The sequence below is a fragment of the Nematolebias whitei genome, chromosome 1 (assembly GCF_014905685.2).
Source record: "Nematolebias whitei isolate Nwh7 chromosome 1, NemWhi1, whole genome shotgun sequence".
NCBI classification, from domain to species: domain Eukaryota; kingdom Metazoa; phylum Chordata; class Actinopteri; order Cyprinodontiformes; family Rivulidae; genus Nematolebias; species Nematolebias whitei.
The window spans coordinates 60820429-60837868 of NC_056498.1; the positions used below are offsets into that span (position 1 = coordinate 60820429).

At 38.8% G+C, this 17440-nt stretch overlaps 2 protein-coding genes across 2 annotated transcripts in view; both read left to right on the plus strand.

The window, feature by feature from the left end:
• actn2b (actinin, alpha 2b) overlaps window positions 1-14245 on the plus strand; it is a 29428-nt gene extending 15183 nt beyond the window's left edge. The window contains exons 7-21 of the mRNA XM_037679732.1: window positions 1539-1620; window positions 4483-4568; window positions 4808-4900; window positions 5117-5347; window positions 5564-5711; window positions 6058-6208; window positions 9859-9967; window positions 10553-10693; window positions 10798-10980; window positions 11527-11661; window positions 11969-12148; window positions 12459-12605; window positions 13406-13471; window positions 13551-13709; window positions 13825-14245. Coding sequence (XP_037535660.1) covers window positions 1539-1620; window positions 4483-4568; window positions 4808-4900; window positions 5117-5347; window positions 5564-5711; window positions 6058-6208; window positions 9859-9967; window positions 10553-10693; window positions 10798-10980; window positions 11527-11661; window positions 11969-12148; window positions 12459-12605; window positions 13406-13471; window positions 13551-13709; window positions 13825-13983 — 2070 coding nt within the window. The 3' untranslated portion in view covers window positions 13984-14245. The remainder of the gene's footprint in view (window positions 1-1538; window positions 1621-4482; window positions 4569-4807; window positions 4901-5116; window positions 5348-5563; window positions 5712-6057; window positions 6209-9858; window positions 9968-10552; window positions 10694-10797; window positions 10981-11526; window positions 11662-11968; window positions 12149-12458; window positions 12606-13405; window positions 13472-13550; window positions 13710-13824) is intronic.
• LOC119412681 (proline-rich receptor-like protein kinase PERK14) lies at window positions 8011-9589 on the plus strand. The gene is made up of 3 exons (XM_037679721.1): window positions 8011-8086; window positions 8178-8236; window positions 8328-9589. Exons 1-3 carry the CDS (start codon window positions 8043-8045, stop codon window positions 9485-9487), a joined length of 1263 nt encoding a protein of 420 aa, XP_037535649.1. The 5' UTR covers window positions 8011-8042; the 3' UTR covers window positions 9488-9589.
• Window positions 14246-17440: the final 3195 nt, after the last annotated feature.

Below are 17440 nucleotides of genomic sequence, written 5' to 3' on the forward strand. Positions count from 1 at the left end.
ATATGTATGTGTGTCTACATAAAATAAAATTGTTTTACACCTTATATTCACAATATTATAGATGCTCAAGATCATCTCACTGTAAGTTCACAAGAGAGACTCTACTGTATATATGCACAGTTAGAGAGCAAACATTTCTGATCTTAAAAAATAACTTAAAAAGTCCTTCTTCGTCATGCACCTTAGATTAAATTTCTAAAGGTTCAAAATCATTGAACCAGGAAAGCCAGTATAAAACTTTGAGTTTACCTCGGTCTAATGTGTCCTTGTGCTGGTAATGTAAAGCAGGAAAATACCCCAGCTGGAAATAAAGAGTGACATTTTTATTTGTTTTGGAAACAGAGACACTCTCATTTCAACACACAACTTGATGGTGCGACATGGACTTCACCCCAAAGCATTCTCAGAAACATGAGCTCCAGTCCCTGCAGACCTAGACTTAACTCACCCTCCGTATTGCTCATGCTGTCACGCTGTGCTCTCCAGTCAGAGGCTGGCAGTGTTCTTAAATATTGTCATGGTTATAAGTGAAATCTGAAAATACTCTGTAGGATTGTTAGAAATGGACATTCCGCTTTCTGCTGTTTGTTCCTCCTCGCTCAGTCACGTTTCATCTTTTCGCTTGTCCCCCTGCTGCCAGCGGGCTGTTTGTTGCATTGTGATCCACGGCAGCTGTTGAGTGCGGCTCCAGGTGAACGTGTTCATTAAGCCTGTTACAACCTACAGTTACAGCTCTGCTCAGGCCAAAACATGCACACAGAAAAACCAAAAGGCTCATGGTGTCCTTCTGTCCATTCATACGTTTATCCCTCTATCTCTACACTCATCTTTCATTCCATTTTATCTGCCCTGCAGTGGATCTGTGAGCAGCTGGTCCTGTCATGTAATGTGCCTTACACCACCTGCTACCTTTCAGTAGGAGCAGCATGATGCCATGATCTTTTTTACTCCACTTCCCCTCTCCCTGATGGTCCTCTTAGCAGAAAATAGTTCTATCTGAGATGATGGCTTAGTTTCCCACTTCATAGTTTAACTGGAAAATGTTTACATAGTAATATGTCTTTTCACACGCTCACTAAGTTAAACAGTTTGGCATAACTTAATATAGGTCGTCATGCAAACATTTATTAATTACTGTATTTTTTGGACTATAAGGCACACTTAAAATCCTTTAATTTTCTTAAAAATCGACAGTGAGCCTTATAATCAGGTGCGCTTTATATATTAATTCTGGTTGTGCTTACCGACCTTGAACCAATTTTATGTGGTTATTGTGAACGAGTTGAATAAAGTTTGACTTATTTGACTGTTTTGTTTTGCTTAATGTGCCTTATATATGAAAACAGACCCATTCATTGATATTGCACCTTATAATCCGGTGCGCCTTATAGTCCAAAAAATACGGTAAACATTTACAGGTATTTACTCTTCTGAATCAGGAAGCGTTCACTAAATGAGTTACTTGCATGTAGAGCAGTGAAGGGACTTTAATTCTTACATTTGTGTGTAACCGTGTAGACATTTGTCTCTATTTTTAGGACGATCCACTGGGGAACCTGAACCTGGCTTTTGACATAGCTGAAAAACACCTGGACATTCCTAAAATGCTGGATGCAGAAGGTAATGTTCTTGGGTCAAAAAAACTCAATACGAAATTATTCAGTCATTTATTTTTGTTTGTTTTGATCATGGTACGTCAGATCAGGTAATAATGTTAATGTATAATCATAACTTTGTCATAACTCTATAGTGGTGTAGAACTCAAGTCATAACTAGAGAAATTGCATTTCCTGCGAAAATGCAGTGTGAATGCATATTGCAGAAGAACTTGCTGAAAAAACATCTGAAATTAGCTATAATGACATGCAGAAATGTAGCTGAAATGGAAGGACAAACCTAAATTAGCAAAAGAAAGCAGAAAGAACATGTTTGCTGAATTAGGTTTAAATAAGCAGAAATTAGTTTAAAAAATAGCTGAAAAGTCAGAAAGAACCATAAACTACCAGAAGGAAGGAGAAAGAGATGAAATGAGCTAAACAAATAGAATAAGCTGAACCCCCCCCCCCCCCCCCCCCTAAAATTAGCATAAAGCAGCTAAATACAGTGCCTTGCGAAAGTATTTGGCCCCCTTGAACTTTTCAACCTTTTGCCACATTTCAGGCTTCAAACATAAAGATATAAAATTTTAATTTTTTGTGAAGAATCAACAACAAGTGGGACACAATCGTGAAGTGGAATGAAATTTATTGGATGTGTCAAACTTTTTTAACAAATAAAAAACTGAAAAGTGGGGCGTGCAATATTATTCGGCCCCTTTACTTTCAGTGCAGCAAACTCACTCCAGAAGTTCAGTGAGGATCTATGAATGATCCAATGTTGTCCCAAATGACTGATGATGATAAATAGAATCCACCTGTGTGTAATCAAGTCTCCGTATAAATGCACCTGCTCTGTGATAGTCTCAAGGTTCTGTTCAAAGTGCAGAGAGCATCATGAAGACCAAGGAACACACCAGGCAGGTCCGAGATACTGTTGTGGAAAAGTTTAAAGCTGGATTTGGATAAAAAAAGATTTCCCAAGCTTTAAACATCCCAAGGAGCACTGTGCAAGCAATCATATTGAAATGGAAGGAGTATCAGACCACTGCAAATCTACCAAGGCCCGGCCGTCCCTCTAAACTTTCATCTCCAACAAGGAGAAGACTGATCAGAGATGCAGCCAAGAGGCTCATGATCACGCTGGATGAACTGCAGAGATCTACAGCTGAGGTGGGAGGGTCTGTCCATAGGACAACAATCAGTCGTACACTGCACAAATCTGGCCTTCATGGAAGAGTGGCAAGAAGAAAGCCATTTCTCAAAGATATCCATAAAAAGTGTTGTTTAAAGTTTGTCACAAGCACCTGGGAGACACACCAAACATGTGTAAGAAGGTGCTCTGGTTAGATGAAACCAAAATCGAACTATTTGGCCACAATGCAAAACGATATGTTTGGTGTAAAAGCAACACAGCTCATCACCCTGAACACACCATCCTCACTGTCAAACATGGTGGTGGCAGCATCATGGTTTGGGCCTGCTTTTCATCAGCAGGGACATGGAAGATGGTCAGAATTGATGGGAAGATGGATGGAGCCAAATACAGGACCATTCTGGAAGAAAACCTGTTTGAGTCTACAAGAGACCTGAGACTGGGACGGAGATTTATCTTTCAACAAGACAATGATCAAAACATAAAGCCAAATCTACAATGGAATGGGTCACAAATAAACGTATCCAGGTGTTGGAATGGCCAAGTCAAAGTCCAGACCTGAATCCAATCGAGAATCTGTGGAAAGAGCTGAAGACTGCTGTTCACAAACGCTCTCCATCCAACCTCACTGAGCTCGAGCTGTTTTGCAGGAAGAATGGGCAGAATTTCAGTCTCTCCATGTGCAAAACTGATCGAGACATACCCCAAGAGACTTGCAGCTGGAACTGCAGCAAAAGGCAGCGCTACAAAGTATTAACGCAAGGGGGCCGAATAATATTGCACGCCCCACTTTTCAGTTTTTTATTTGTTAAAAAAGTTTGACACATCCAATAAATTTCATTCCACTTCACGATTGTGTCCCACTTGTTGTTGATTCTTCACAAAAAATTAAAATTTTATATCTTTATGTTTGAAGCCTGAAATTTGGCAAAAGGTTTAAAAGTTCAGGGTGGGCCAAATACTTTCGCAAGGCACTGTAGTAGCTAAAATAGCAGAAAAAGCTAAAACTAGTTGAAATGAGCATAAGCTGAAAATAACATAGGTTAATTAGACTGAAAGTAACAGAAATTCACAAACAAAACTTGAATTAATCTGAAAACAGCTGAAATTAGCTAAAATATGCTAAAAAGGTAGCTGAAAAGAGAAGTAATTTAAATTTGTAGAAGAAAGCAGAAAGAACACAACAAGCCCAATTAGGCTGAAAGAAGCAGAAATGAGCACAAAAAGTAGAAATTATCTGAAAAAAGCTGAAATTAGGAAAAAGAAAAGCAGCTGAAAAAGCAGAAAGAAGATTAAACTGCCAGAATGAAATGGAGAGCACATTTTTGCTGAATTAGGCAAAAAATAAAAAGGCTGAAATTATTGCAAAAAAATGTGGAATTAGTTGAAAAAGCTAAAATTAGCATAAAAACAACTAAATAATAGCTGGAGTAGCGGAAAAAGCTGAAACTTGCTTAAATAAGCTGAAAGGAGCAGTAAAAGGTTGTGAACAGATCTAAAGATTTGAAGGATGTAAAATGAACTCAATTAATTTCCTATGAGGAAAAAAATGGCAGAAAAGGCTAAACATTTCAAAAAGCTAAAGTTGCACCAATACTAAAAGTCATAGCAGGATTGTCCTGAAAGAGCTGAACATTGTTTCTTTTTTCTTCAATTATCCATGTTTGTTATAGTTTCCTCTTGTTTCCCCTTTTCTGACACCTTAATTTCCTCTTTCCCTCGATGCCACAGATATCATCAACACCCCCAAGCCTGATGAGAGAGCCATTATGACCTATGTGTCGTGCTTTTACCACGCTTTTGCTGGAGCTGAGCAGGTACAGAGGACCGACTTATTCTCACCACCAATCTGTTCATTTTAAGTGATCTTTTTGCACAAATGTTCTCCGAGGACACTGCCGAGCGCAGAAATCTGTCGTCAGTCTGATTTGGACATGCCTTGGCAGTAAAAGTGCTGTGAAGAGAATAGATTTTGATGCATTCATAAGAAAAGATCAATGAGGGCATGACCTGTTGCCTTATTCTGCTTATTTAAATACATCCCTTGTGGACTCAGGCTGAGACGGCTGCCAACAGGATCTGCAAGGTGCTTGGAGTAAACCAAGAGAATGAGAAACTGATGGAGGAGTATGAGAGACTGGCCAGTGAGGTAAAGTTGTTTTAAAAAAACAGTTTTGTATTGAAATGTTTTAATAGTTTATGGATGGTGTCTTACCATCCATAAGAGCTCCAAAATAAAAGCACAAACATAAGGTGGTTTCTTTTTGCTTGCTGCTCAGAATCATCATTAATTCATCACACTCTTTTCCAAGAAGAAGTTTTCTTCCCTCTAAACTTCTTCCCACATCCTCGTTGTTTTTTCCAGCTGCTGGAGTGGATCCACCGCACCACTCCCTGGCTGGAGAACCGGACCCCAGAGAAGACCATGGCAGAGATGCAGCGGAAACTGGAGGACTTTAGAGACTACAGGCGAAAGCACAAACCCCCTAAAGTGCAGGAGAAGTGCCAGCTGGAGATTAACTTCAACACCCTGCAGACCAAGCTGCGCATCAGCAATCGGCCTGCTTTTATGCCCTCGGAGGGAAAGTTGGTTTCTGTGAGCTCAGATTCTCTTTTTTTTGGTCTCATTTTATTTATTCGTAAAAAAAAAAAAAGTTGTTTCACGTGAATCACTTTTACAACAACATAGAGCATTGGAGAGGCTCAGTAGAGATTTTGTACATTCTGTATGTGGGAATAATTATTCGTAGTTCATCCTTCAAAACATTTTACGAGTGCAAAGTGGACTCTTTCACTTTCATTGTGTTCCCAGGATATAGCCAGTGCCTGGCAGGGTCTGGATCAGGCAGAAAAAGGCTTCGAGGAGTGGCTCCTCACAGAGATCCGCAGGCTGGAGAGGCTGGACCATTTGGCCGAAAAATTTCGCCAAAAAGCCACCAATCATGAGAACTGGGCCAGCGGTTCGTTCTCGTTTTACTTCAGACTTTTTCAGCTGCATTCATCGTTGCTGTCCTGTACCCAGTGTTATGACTATAGGCCTGACTGTTTATGTGTTCATCTTGATTTATGAGGTCTTTGCTTATCTTCGTTCATCTCTAGTCCTTCCTCTTAGCCTGGTTCTCAGTGTTTCAGAGTTTATTTAGGCTTGCTCTAATGAGATGTAATTAAAAATATTAGTCTGCTCATTACAATAAACTGGTCATGGTTTGCAACAGAACATGCTCTGACTATGCCATGACTAAATAAGGCCAATGTTTCTTATCAAATATTTTATCTAATCTGGTCTTGTCTTTTGTGTGGTCTCAGGTAAAGAGCTAATCCTCTCCCAGAAGGACTATGAAACAGCCACTTTGACAGAAATCAGAGCATTGCTTCGAAAACACGAGGCCTTTGAGAGTGATTTGGCAGCCCACCAGGACAGAGTGGAGCAGATTGCTGCCATTGCACAGGAGCTCAAGTATGTACTCTATAGCAGATACTAGATCTATGCTTGTATGACATGTATGACATGACATGTATGACAAATGACTGTCATGGAGTATGGAAGTAAATATGTGTCGCTAGGATCTGAATAAAAAATGCCAGTGAAATTTTAATATTGCATGTTTGTATTTAATTTTTCAGTGATAAAAAATATTCAGAATACATTTTTAACATAAAAAAAATCATTGTCATTATTTCTATATGTTTGAAATTTCACGTTATTTTCACTTCAAGCTAAAAATTCACACTATTATTTCAAAGTGCTCACATTTTCAATAGTTGTTTTTCAGTTTAACTTTTCAGTGTTAAAAAAATTGGCACATAAAAAAAAATTCAACCATTCAAAATTCAAACGCAATACTTTTACTTTTTTTAGTATTTTTTTTTTTTGCGCATCAAGTTCGATACTACATAAACTATACTACAGTAAAAGGAAAACATTAAACTCATCGTTGAGTTAGCGTTAGCTTCCATGACCGTCTCGGAGATGCTGTTTTCCTTCTAAATCAGCACAAGTGGAACGTCACGTGACTAAGAAAGCAGATGTGGGAGTTGGACTCTGACATCCTTTGCTAATGTCTGTGACCTGAAGTAACCCTGCCTTTTTTTTACACTGTATTTTTAGACGCTGAATTTCAGACAGCGAAATTGAGCCTGTTGAATCTCAGGAGACTGAAAGTATTGCGTTTGCATTTTGAATGGTTGAATTTTTTTTTATGTGCCAAATTTTTTAACACCGAAAAGTTAAACTGAAAAACAGCTATTGAACGTGTGAGTACTTTGAAATAATAGTGTGAATTTTTAGCTTGAAGTGAAAATAACAAATTTAATTTCAAACATATAGAAATAATCACAATTAATTTTTTTTATATTAAAAATGTATTCTGAATGTATTTTAACACTGAAAAATTAAATACAAACATGCAGCATTAAAATTTCAGTGTCAATTTTAATTCAAATTCCAGCGACACATATTTACTTCCATAACGGAGACTCAAAAAGGGGAAGGACAATGCCAGAATCAGCTGATGGCGTCTTTCTTTCTGTTTCTGTTATTATTTTAATTGTGTCGTGGCTATATGTTCTGTATAACTTAGTGTTAATTGCCTGGATAAATGATGTATAAAAATCCACAAATGTGTACGCAACTGCTCAATGAAAATTCTGAAAAGTGGGGAAAGTCATTCGGAATAAAATAAATTGCAATTTAAATTTGAATTTAATTTAGGCATCTAAAATATAATTAGTTGGATTTCTTCCAATTTATATTCTAACTAATGTGCCTTAAAGTTATTCTTAGGTAATATTCCTTCACTGAGTTTTGTCTGGCAGCACGGTGGCACAGTTGGTAGAACTGCTGCCTCTTAATGAGAAGGCCATAGGATCAAATCCCGGTTGGGGAGAGTTTGCGTGTTCTCTTTGTGCATGTGTGGGCTTTCTCCAGTTACTCCAGTTTCCTCCCACAGACCAAAAACATACATGTTAGGCTGATTGGTAAGTAAATAGGTGTGAATGAGAGTGAATGGTTGTTTGTCTCTGTGTGTCCCTTTGATGGAATGGAGACTTGTCCAGGGTGTCCCCCGCCTCCCACACAGTGACCGCTGGATCCCCCACGACCCAAAAAGGAAGAAGCACATAAAGATAATGGATGGATGAGTTTTGTCTGATTGGGTTGGACTTCCAGCATGCTCAGATTTCCAATCAGCGGTCAACGGCAGACAGCTGCGTGTTGTTAACTGCACAGTCTGGGCTTGGCCGTCCACCATTTCCTGTTTCATACTTAACTGCCATTCTAAGGATGCAAGAAAATGGCTTGGCTCTCAAGAAAAATGGCTTCTTGGACAATTGTAAGGTAGGTTTGTGATGTGCTCTTTCTCCTCATTGGTTTTTACTTCAATTGATGACTTTATTCCAAAATTGTGACTGCTCTGTTCTTGTTTTAGCCAGTTTTTCCTGATTGCTCTGATAAGCTTGAACGCCTACTCTAGTCCTGCTAAAAAAGGTGATATTTCAACTTTTTTTAAAATTAATCAAATTTTGCTTTTTTGAATAGTTGTCAGTGTAACTCTACCATAATTGTATTTGTTCCTTAGGTTGGAACCAGTCTAATCTTGGTAGCAGTGACATGGAAGTTAACTCTGGTCTGCAAAGTGCTACATCTCAAGGCTTTAAGCCGACATCTTCTGTGTCATGGGTGATGGCAAGGCCCAAACAAATAGTCTTCCCTGTGCAACCTTCCAATACACAAAGCACTGCTGTCTTGTGGGCAACTAAGCCTCCCCCAATAATTCCTCCCCCTCCTTCCAGTCCAGAAGGTCTGGCTGTTTCAGTAGTTGAATCTACCAACCAAGTTCCACCTCCTCTTGATCCACCGTTCCCTCCTGTTTCATGGGTAACTCTTCCTCCCAGAAGGGTTATTCCTCCCAGTCCACAAAACCTTGCTATCCCTTGGGTAACTGACTCACCCAAAATTTTAACTGCTTCTCCTCCCAAACCAGAGTTGAAGCTTCCTGCTTCTCCATCCACCCAAAAACCTCCTGTCTCATGGATTGGCTATCCACCCAAAAAATTTTCTCCTTCCATTTCAAAAGAACCTGCTGTCCCACAGGTGGCTGCTCCTTTAAAAAAGCTTCCTGCTCTTCTGTCTAATCCATGGGTGGTTGATCTTCCTGAAAAAGTGTCGCCAGCTTCTCCCCCCAGTCCACCAGGCCCTGCGTTATCTTGGTTGGTCAGCACATACAATCCACAAGTCCATCCGTCAGTCGACCTAATCAATGAAGAGCCTACAGAGGGTTCGTCTGCCCACTCGGAGTCTAGTCATCAGTTCCCACATGCTTTTCATATAGAAGGACATGATGAAACTGAGAATTTGCACAGTGGGTTGCCACACCACACATACCCAGGACCCATGTTTCAGGGGGGCCAGATGAATAATTTTGCATCCCTGTTTGAACATGGGATTTCAGAAGGGGAAGCGGAAGATGATTTTGTTCCAGTGTACCCTTACGATGATGCTGAGCTGACGGATCCGTTCATCTCAATGGGTGGCATGCTGCCACCATCGGCGTACACGGGACCAGTTGCGCCCAACCTGTTCTACTACTTTTTAACTGGACAGCTTCCTCATGGTACGGTGTCCCACACCCAGATGGACTACGAGGCTGGTGGAGACCATAGGACTGACTTTGGTTATGAGGACGATCATCCCTCTGATAACCTCCCTCAAATTCAAGTTCCCACTGAACAGTTGTAGACTTTTTCTAGGTTTTACATGACTTGAAGCAACTGAGTGTAAAGGCAGCTGCATTTTACTTCGTTTGGCTTTAAAGTTGTTTATAAATCAATAAACTTAAATTTGCCATCTTTGTGTAATTTTTCTAAGTTTTTAAAGTCTATGAAGCAGATACTGTACATTTTCACAAATGCCTTATTTACCCTTTAATTTATACAGACTCTCATTCAGTCACTTACGAGAACATTTTCAAGAGACCTGTTTGGGAGCAGATGGTTGGGGTTAATTATTTTTAAATCACCCTCTTCTGCTAAAACAAGCTAGTGTGACGAGTTGGAGAATTAAAAATGTGCTCCTTCAAGTTTCAAAGATTTATTTTTTTTTTTTTTAAGTGAACTGGATTATCATGATGTTGCGTCTGTGAACCAGCGCTGCCAGAGCATCTGTGACTTGTGGGATAAGCTGGGAACTCTGACTCAAAAGAGAAGGGAGGCACTAGAGGTGAGATGATGGATTTCATGATTCTGTTGCATGTGAAGCCTGTTCCTGATGTTTTTCATTCCCAAAATCTTCACAAGAGGGTGCTAATGTTTCAGGGAAAACAAAAATTGCATCTGAAACAACTCCAAATTTTAAATTTCAGCATATTTTAGATGCAAATAACCAGAATTAAGACTTGTCTTTTGACAATACCCATTATAAAAGGGCGAAGTAAATAAGTGGAGGGGATAATGTGGAAATGTTTCAGCTCAAGAAGTGAACGGTTCAAAGCCTAGTAGTCACTTCCTGTCCATGCCGGTCATTCTAAATCTGCAAATGTGTGACGACCTGGGAAAAGTGCTAAGGATTAAGTCTGAACGACGGTGACACGTGCTCCACGTCGCACTCATGCCTGTGAGAAATGATTGTCAATAAAAACCCAGTCAGAATTTAGAGGGTAGAAACTAATATGGCAAAGACTGTCTCCTGTTATTCAGCAAAACTGGTTGGGGGGATGCAGAGATTACCAGACAGAGATAACTTGTGTAATGTTCCTCGTGCAATGCTTTGATGTTTACAAATTCATATTTTGTCTCGTATTCTCAGCGTACAGAAAAGTTGCTGGAGACTATTGATCAGTTGTTCCTGGAGTTTGCCAAAAGATCAGCTCCTTTCAACAACTGGATGGAAGGAGCCATGGAGGATCTGCAGGACATGTTCATCGTACATACCACTGAGGAGGTCCAGGTAACCATAAAGTACTCTCTGCATAGTGAGCTAGGAGGAACGTTTCTTAGAATAACTGATAATATCTAAGTGAGACTAAATGCAGTATTCTCTACCTTTTTCAGAGTCTAATTGCTGCTCATGAGCAGTTTAAAGCCACTCTGCCTGAGGCAGATTCAGAGAGGCAGGCCATTTTGGGAATCCACAATGAGGTGCAGAAAATCTCCCAGAGCTATGGGATTAAGCCCAACATGATCAACCCTTACAGCACCATCACAACAGAGGAGCTTCTCAACAAGTGGGAGAAGGTATCTTTGAAAACTCACACAAGAGCACACCATCTTTATATTAGATGACGTGCGTTTCTCTGTTTAAAATACAGTGATCAGAGGTATTTCTGCATATTAGACCGCACATATTACAGTAGAAAAGTGCATGAGTGCAGTCAGAATGATGGTGGAATATCTTCATTTTGCACTCAAAATATATTTGTTGTCAACATGTTAAAGCCATAATTTATGAAGTGCACAATCTATTTAAGGTGCGTTTCCTGTTTTCAGTTTAATTTGAGCATGAATCCATTGTTGCACATAAATATACTCTTGCCTCTTAACTAGATTAGATTCAGTCACCCTGGCTCAAAAGTGTTAATTATAAAGGGACAATCAGAGGGAGCAGTGCTTATTTTAAATGATATACTCCTATTTCTGTGTAACCTTTAACAGTTTATTTGACAAATAAAGCTTTTGGAACCCAATAAGAAGCTACGCAAATACATATTAAACCTGTTGAATTCCTTGTTTTAGGTGAAAATCAACATTTGGCAATACCATGTAACCTTTTTGTGCGTTTAGGTGAAGAAACTGGTTCCTCAGAGAGACGGTGCCCTCCAGGAGGAGATGTCTCGCCAGCATGCCCATGAAAGGTTGAGACGGCAGTTTGCTGCCCAGGCTAATCTCATTGGACCCTGGGCTCAGGCCAGGATGGAGGTTTGATTGTATTCAGCTTTTCATCTCTAACATTTAAACTGAGGGATAATTAATTTCAAACTTCATTATGGACAAGTGAGATACAGTGATGGAACCTTTTCATATTAGAAATTCAGCCAAGAAAATGTACTAAAAATTATTATATGTCTACAAGATGTCTTAAAATTCTGTTTAACCTGACCGAATATTCAGTTAGGTACAAGAAAATTTCTCCTTGCATAAAAGCATGAGATCTCCAAAGCGGCATGCCAAGATCTAAATTGGTCCTAAAATGAAGTTGACCCTGTTGCATGCGTTATCTTGACAGGAAATTGGGCGCTGCTCCCTGGAGATTGGAGGCACACTGGAAGACCAGATGACCCAGCTGAAACAAATTGAGCATGTCATTGTTGCTTACAAGCCCAACGTAGACAAGCTGGAGGGAGACCACCAGCTAATCCAAGAGTCGCTTGTTTTTGACAACAAACACACCAATTACACCATGGAGGTACAAGACAGTGGAAAATAAAAATATATGCACACCGAGCTGACATGAGGCTGTTTGCAACACTCATTTATGCACAAAATGAGTTCTATTTATGCATGTAAATATACGTGTGTGTGTGTGTGTGTGTATATATATATATATATTACACACACACACACACACACAAAAGATCTGTCTTATAAATGAGTCCCCGAGGCTCAACGAGACCAACCTGTATAAATAAAGGTTGAATGAGTATGCAGGTTTTATTCAGCCAGCTCTGATTTCTCTTCTGTCCGTTAACATGTTTGATCTTGCTTCACATCAACAGCACATCCGTGTCGGATGGGAGCTGCTCCTCACAACCATTGCCCGAACCATTAATGAGATCGAGACCCAGATCCTGACTCGGGATGCCAAGGGCATCAGCCAACAGCAGATGAATGAGTTCAGATCTTCTTTCAATCACTTTGACAGGGTACAGCCTAACTCACACGTTCACACTCCAGGGGTCTCTCTCTTGTTTTTGTCTTGATAAGCTGATTAGAAGCAGCGTTAACAGCTCAGCAGCAAGAAATGGGTTACTCCTGCGTTAATTAGGAGATATTCCTGTAGCAGAACGCAGCACCACTCAGGAGTTTTCTCTGAGGTTATTTGTGTGTGTTCTAAGTCTTAACCAGCTCCGGGAGCAATCCTGATGAAGAGACAAAGATTCAACATTTTCCACATGAACAGCTCAAATTATTGCAGTCAATTGGTTGTAAACACTAGCTGATATTGTGCTGTAAAGTTCTCAGGCAGGTTAAGATTTTCTGCATATCTAAAGTACATTTCACAGCCACTGCAACGCTGAATGCTGTTATTATTCCAGCTACGTTTGTCAGAGTGGCTGATGCAATAGACTAGATAATACAGCAAATATATATTTAAGTCTCTACTAAATTCATGCAAAATATTACCGATAAGTTTATTTGGCCTGTGTGCAAAACTACAATAGCTGTTATGTTTTGCAGATCATGCAATTTTACACCTTTGTCCAAAACAAAGTACCTTGAGTAGAAATCATTTGTCTTGTGTTACTTATTTAAACATATATTATTGCTGTGCATTTACAGTTAGTTAAATTTGATAGACACAATAAAATGCTGCATATTTCAGATTATGGTTAAATCTCAAACATCTGCTGCACAGATTGATGTTAAAGGGAAAGCATGTCACATCTTTGAGTTTAATCTTACTTTTTCCTGTTAACCTAAAATGTAATCCTTCTGGTTGTAGAAGAAGAACGGAGCAATGGAGACTGATGACTTCCGCGCTTGCCTCATCTCGATGGGCTACGACTTGGTACGATATTTCACATTTGAGTGGATGATCTGATCTTACTGTTGGGTCTTTTCTCACTCTCCGTTTCCACTTGTCTCAGGGAGAAGTGGAGTTTGCCCGTATAATGATGCTGGTGGACTCGAATGCGACTGGGCTTGTCTCCTTCCAGTCATTCATTGACTTCATGACGAGAGAGACCGCTGATACGGACACGGCTGAACAGGTTGTGGCTTCCTTCCGGATCTTGGCAGCTGATAAGGTAAATCTGAGTCGCTGTGGTTTGCTGGCACATGAGCAGATATTTTGAAGCCAATCACATCATTTACTCATTATTTCATATATTGTTGTTCTGATTTTTGTTTTTCTTACCACAGCCCTACATACTTGTGGATGAGCTCAGGAGAGAACTTCCCCCTGAACAAGCGGAGTATTGCATCTCCAGGATGCCTCCTTACAAAGGCCTCGGAGCGCCTCCAGGAGCGCTGGACTACACCGCCTTCTCCACCGCCCTCTACGGAGAGAGCGACCTTTAACTTGAAAAGAAAACCCCCTCAACATCTGGCTATTTTTACCCACCCACACTCTTCCTGCCCTGCACGCACCTCTTAATGAAATTAACTAAAATGCATTGTGGCTCCGATATGTTGAATTAAAAGCAAACTTTAAAAGTGAAGTCTGTCTGCAATCAATGTTACATATTGTCCTGATTTGTTTTCCTCATGTTAAGCAAAGTAAAATGTCCCAATTAAATAAAATATTTGGAGAAAGGTTTCAGATGTTTTGAAAGGAAATAAATCTACAAAGAAATATAAAATGGAGTTCAAATTTCTATTTGTCTGTGTCTCCAATTACAAACAGTACTCCTAGTTTTGTTTGCAATATTGTGCATCAGTTCCATGTTTTGTCACGGTGCTTTTGTTTTGGGAATAACATTTTCCAATAAGTTGCTTAAAGTGGATTACGGATTGCACAAACAATTTCAGGCCGACTGCCATCCATCAACAAACAGTTCGTTCCCAAAAGGCCAGAAGTACGCATTAACCGGAGAAGGGAATATGGGAAGCAGCATAAATGCAGGAGTAAATGTTTACAGTGGCTCGTTGCATAAAAGGCAGAAAACAGACGACTAAATATGCAAAATGGTTTGTTTGCAGCATTTGAATTTGGGCTTCTATAAACTGAAACGTTCTTTGGCTGCAACAAGTCCACTACTGCTTTTTAATGCTTGGAAATATACAATAATTGTCAAGGCAAATTAAAACAATGCAAATATAAGAGTATTGGCAGCAAAGAAACTGCTTTTGCATGTAAGTTTTTGCACAACTCATCTTTCAAGCTGGATTTCTTTTTTTATTTTTTTTATTTAATACACAGGATAAGTTGCATTATTTATGTTTGCGTCATATACAAGATTGGAGGGAAATAAAACAATCATACAGATGATTAATTTCTGTTAGGCCTGTCAGAGTGTTTACTCTGGTACTGTTTCCCTGGCACATGTCTATTTGATAACAGGTCATTCTGATTCATGATTAGAATCATAACTGGTTGTTTCAAATCCGTTTATTCATGTTGAAAATTTAAAAAAAGAAATTAAGTATTTAAATGAGACATAGATCTGACATAATTTTGTTGGTTGCTCAGCTGAAACTTTGTGAGACTGCATGCAAATGTAAAATCAGTTTGCGTTCCTGCTTTTCATTTGTGATTAATGCAAATGAGCTACAGGAAAGAAATGAGTAGATCGTTAATTTTTGTGACGATAATCTGCTCAAAGACTGAGCTCAAAGTCACAGATGTTGCTGGTAACTTCAATTTAAAACAAGGAATCCACTTTAAAAAAAAAACTTCCATTCACTGCGACTAAGAAGAGAAACTCAAACATTAATCTTAAGATCCTTTTCATTGAAACTCGATTAGTTATATTTTGGTAGGAAAAGTCTGATTCTCAGGATAATGCCTTCTGTTATTTGGCTCTTACCAAACAATTTGTTCAATTTGTACACTGAGCTAATAAATTAATTTAATAAAGCATCTGTGCCTAATAAACCATTTACTTCAGCCTGATCAATCATTGCTTGAGTACGTTTGTCTTTTGCAATTAAATTCTGTTTTATCTAAACCTTTAAATAAAAGCCTGTTTGTCAGATATCAAGCTTGGAACATGTTAAATTCGGTCAGTTGGTGTTTTATAACAAGCATCAACATGAAGACGACTCGTGTCATGGAAATTTAGAGTAATGAAGCTCTTTTTGGCTTGTCAGTGTCTTACTTGCCTAAAACCTAGTAAGTGATAGTATTTCTGCTCAGTAAAGATTGCACATTTGTAAAGATTGATGCTGAGAAATGCAGATGCCTTGCAAATCCTGCTGGAGTTACAAGGCTTTGAGATCTTACTGGCTAAGAATGCAAAACAAATGTCTTCCACGCTGGACAAAATGGCACGCTTTTTGACAAGCAGGTAAAATAGATGGAATGAACAAAGAATAAATACAATTGTTTATATTTTTTATTGTTTACAGGTGCATCTAAAACAATTTGAATATTGTGAATTTTTTTTTTTTTTTTTTTTTTTTTTTTTGTCAATTCAGAAAGTTTAACTCTTATTACATGAATTCATTACACATAAGAGTGAAATATAAAACCAACGGTTCAGGAGTTGTTTTGACCTGAGGAATGCAACATTTGCAAGAAATAAAAACCTGGATGACCCTAATTTTTTTGCTTTTAAATTCAGACAAGACTGAGGTTTTGGTTTTTGGACCTGAGCATTTAAGGAATTAATTTTTCAGTCTTTCTTCCTCCTTCGATGACATTAATCTGTCCTCCAGCTCTAATGTTAAAAATCTTGGTGTTATTTTTGATCAGGACATGTCTTTTATCCCCCACATTAAAAACGTTACTAGAACCGCTTTCTTCCACCTGCGTAACATCACTAAAATTAGAAACATCTTATCTAAAAATGATGTAATCATCAAAATGAGCAGAAATAAAAGCTTGAAATATGTGTACGAAATCTATATACTATTTGAGTTTCACTTTCTGAAGTGTTTGATGAAAAATATTGAATTTTTTCACGATTTTCTCATTTTTTTGAGATGTACCTGTATTTCTGGGTTTGAAAGGTAACAAATAAAATATTGGCATAATTTAAGAATTCCTTACCAACGGTCTCTCTTGGGAGCAGGATTGAGGTTTGCTAATGTCAACCTTTGGCTTTTTCTGTGGAAGTAAAACTTTGCTGCAGTGGACTGACAGCAAACGTCATAGAACTACAAATGAATGTGAATTATTGGGAGTGGGGGAGTAGATTTAGCAGTTTTTCTGTCAAAAATGTAACTTTTATTCTGGTAATATGATAACTTCATTTCATCTGTGTGCTGGACATATTTTATCGTAACATTTTTGTCACTTTTAGAAGCAAAAACATGGTCTTACACTTATGCTTATCACCCACCGCCTTTGTGCAATTTAGCTCTCGGAGTATGTGTAGGGAATGACTCTCAGCTACTGTATCAAATTTTAACTCAATATCTGGAAAAATGTCTTGTGCAAAGTTGTTTTTGAAATAACTAAGGCCAATAGGCTGAATCAGACTCACTCCAGAATTTAACCAGTAAGGAAAAGTTGGATTCATAACCCACTCTTAATCTAATTTACTTCAGAACAATTCAGTTTTGTGAATTTGTAATAAATTGCCATTGAAAAAACAAAGAGTAGCTAAGGAAAGAAAGGGTCAGACTGAGTGAGATTCAGTCCCCCCTCCTAAGAAATACAGGAGGCATCAGATGATTCTGAAAAGGAGACATTTTTTTCTTGGAAATAGATTTGGCCATAGCGTCTGAAGGGTAAGAGGACAGGAAGAAACACAATGAAGTCCTGTTGTTTGTAGGGTGCTCTATTGCTTTCTACAGATGCCACCAGAACCCATTAAATACTGTATGTATCTGAGAACTTTTGGGACAAGATGGACCACTTAGACTCATTTAT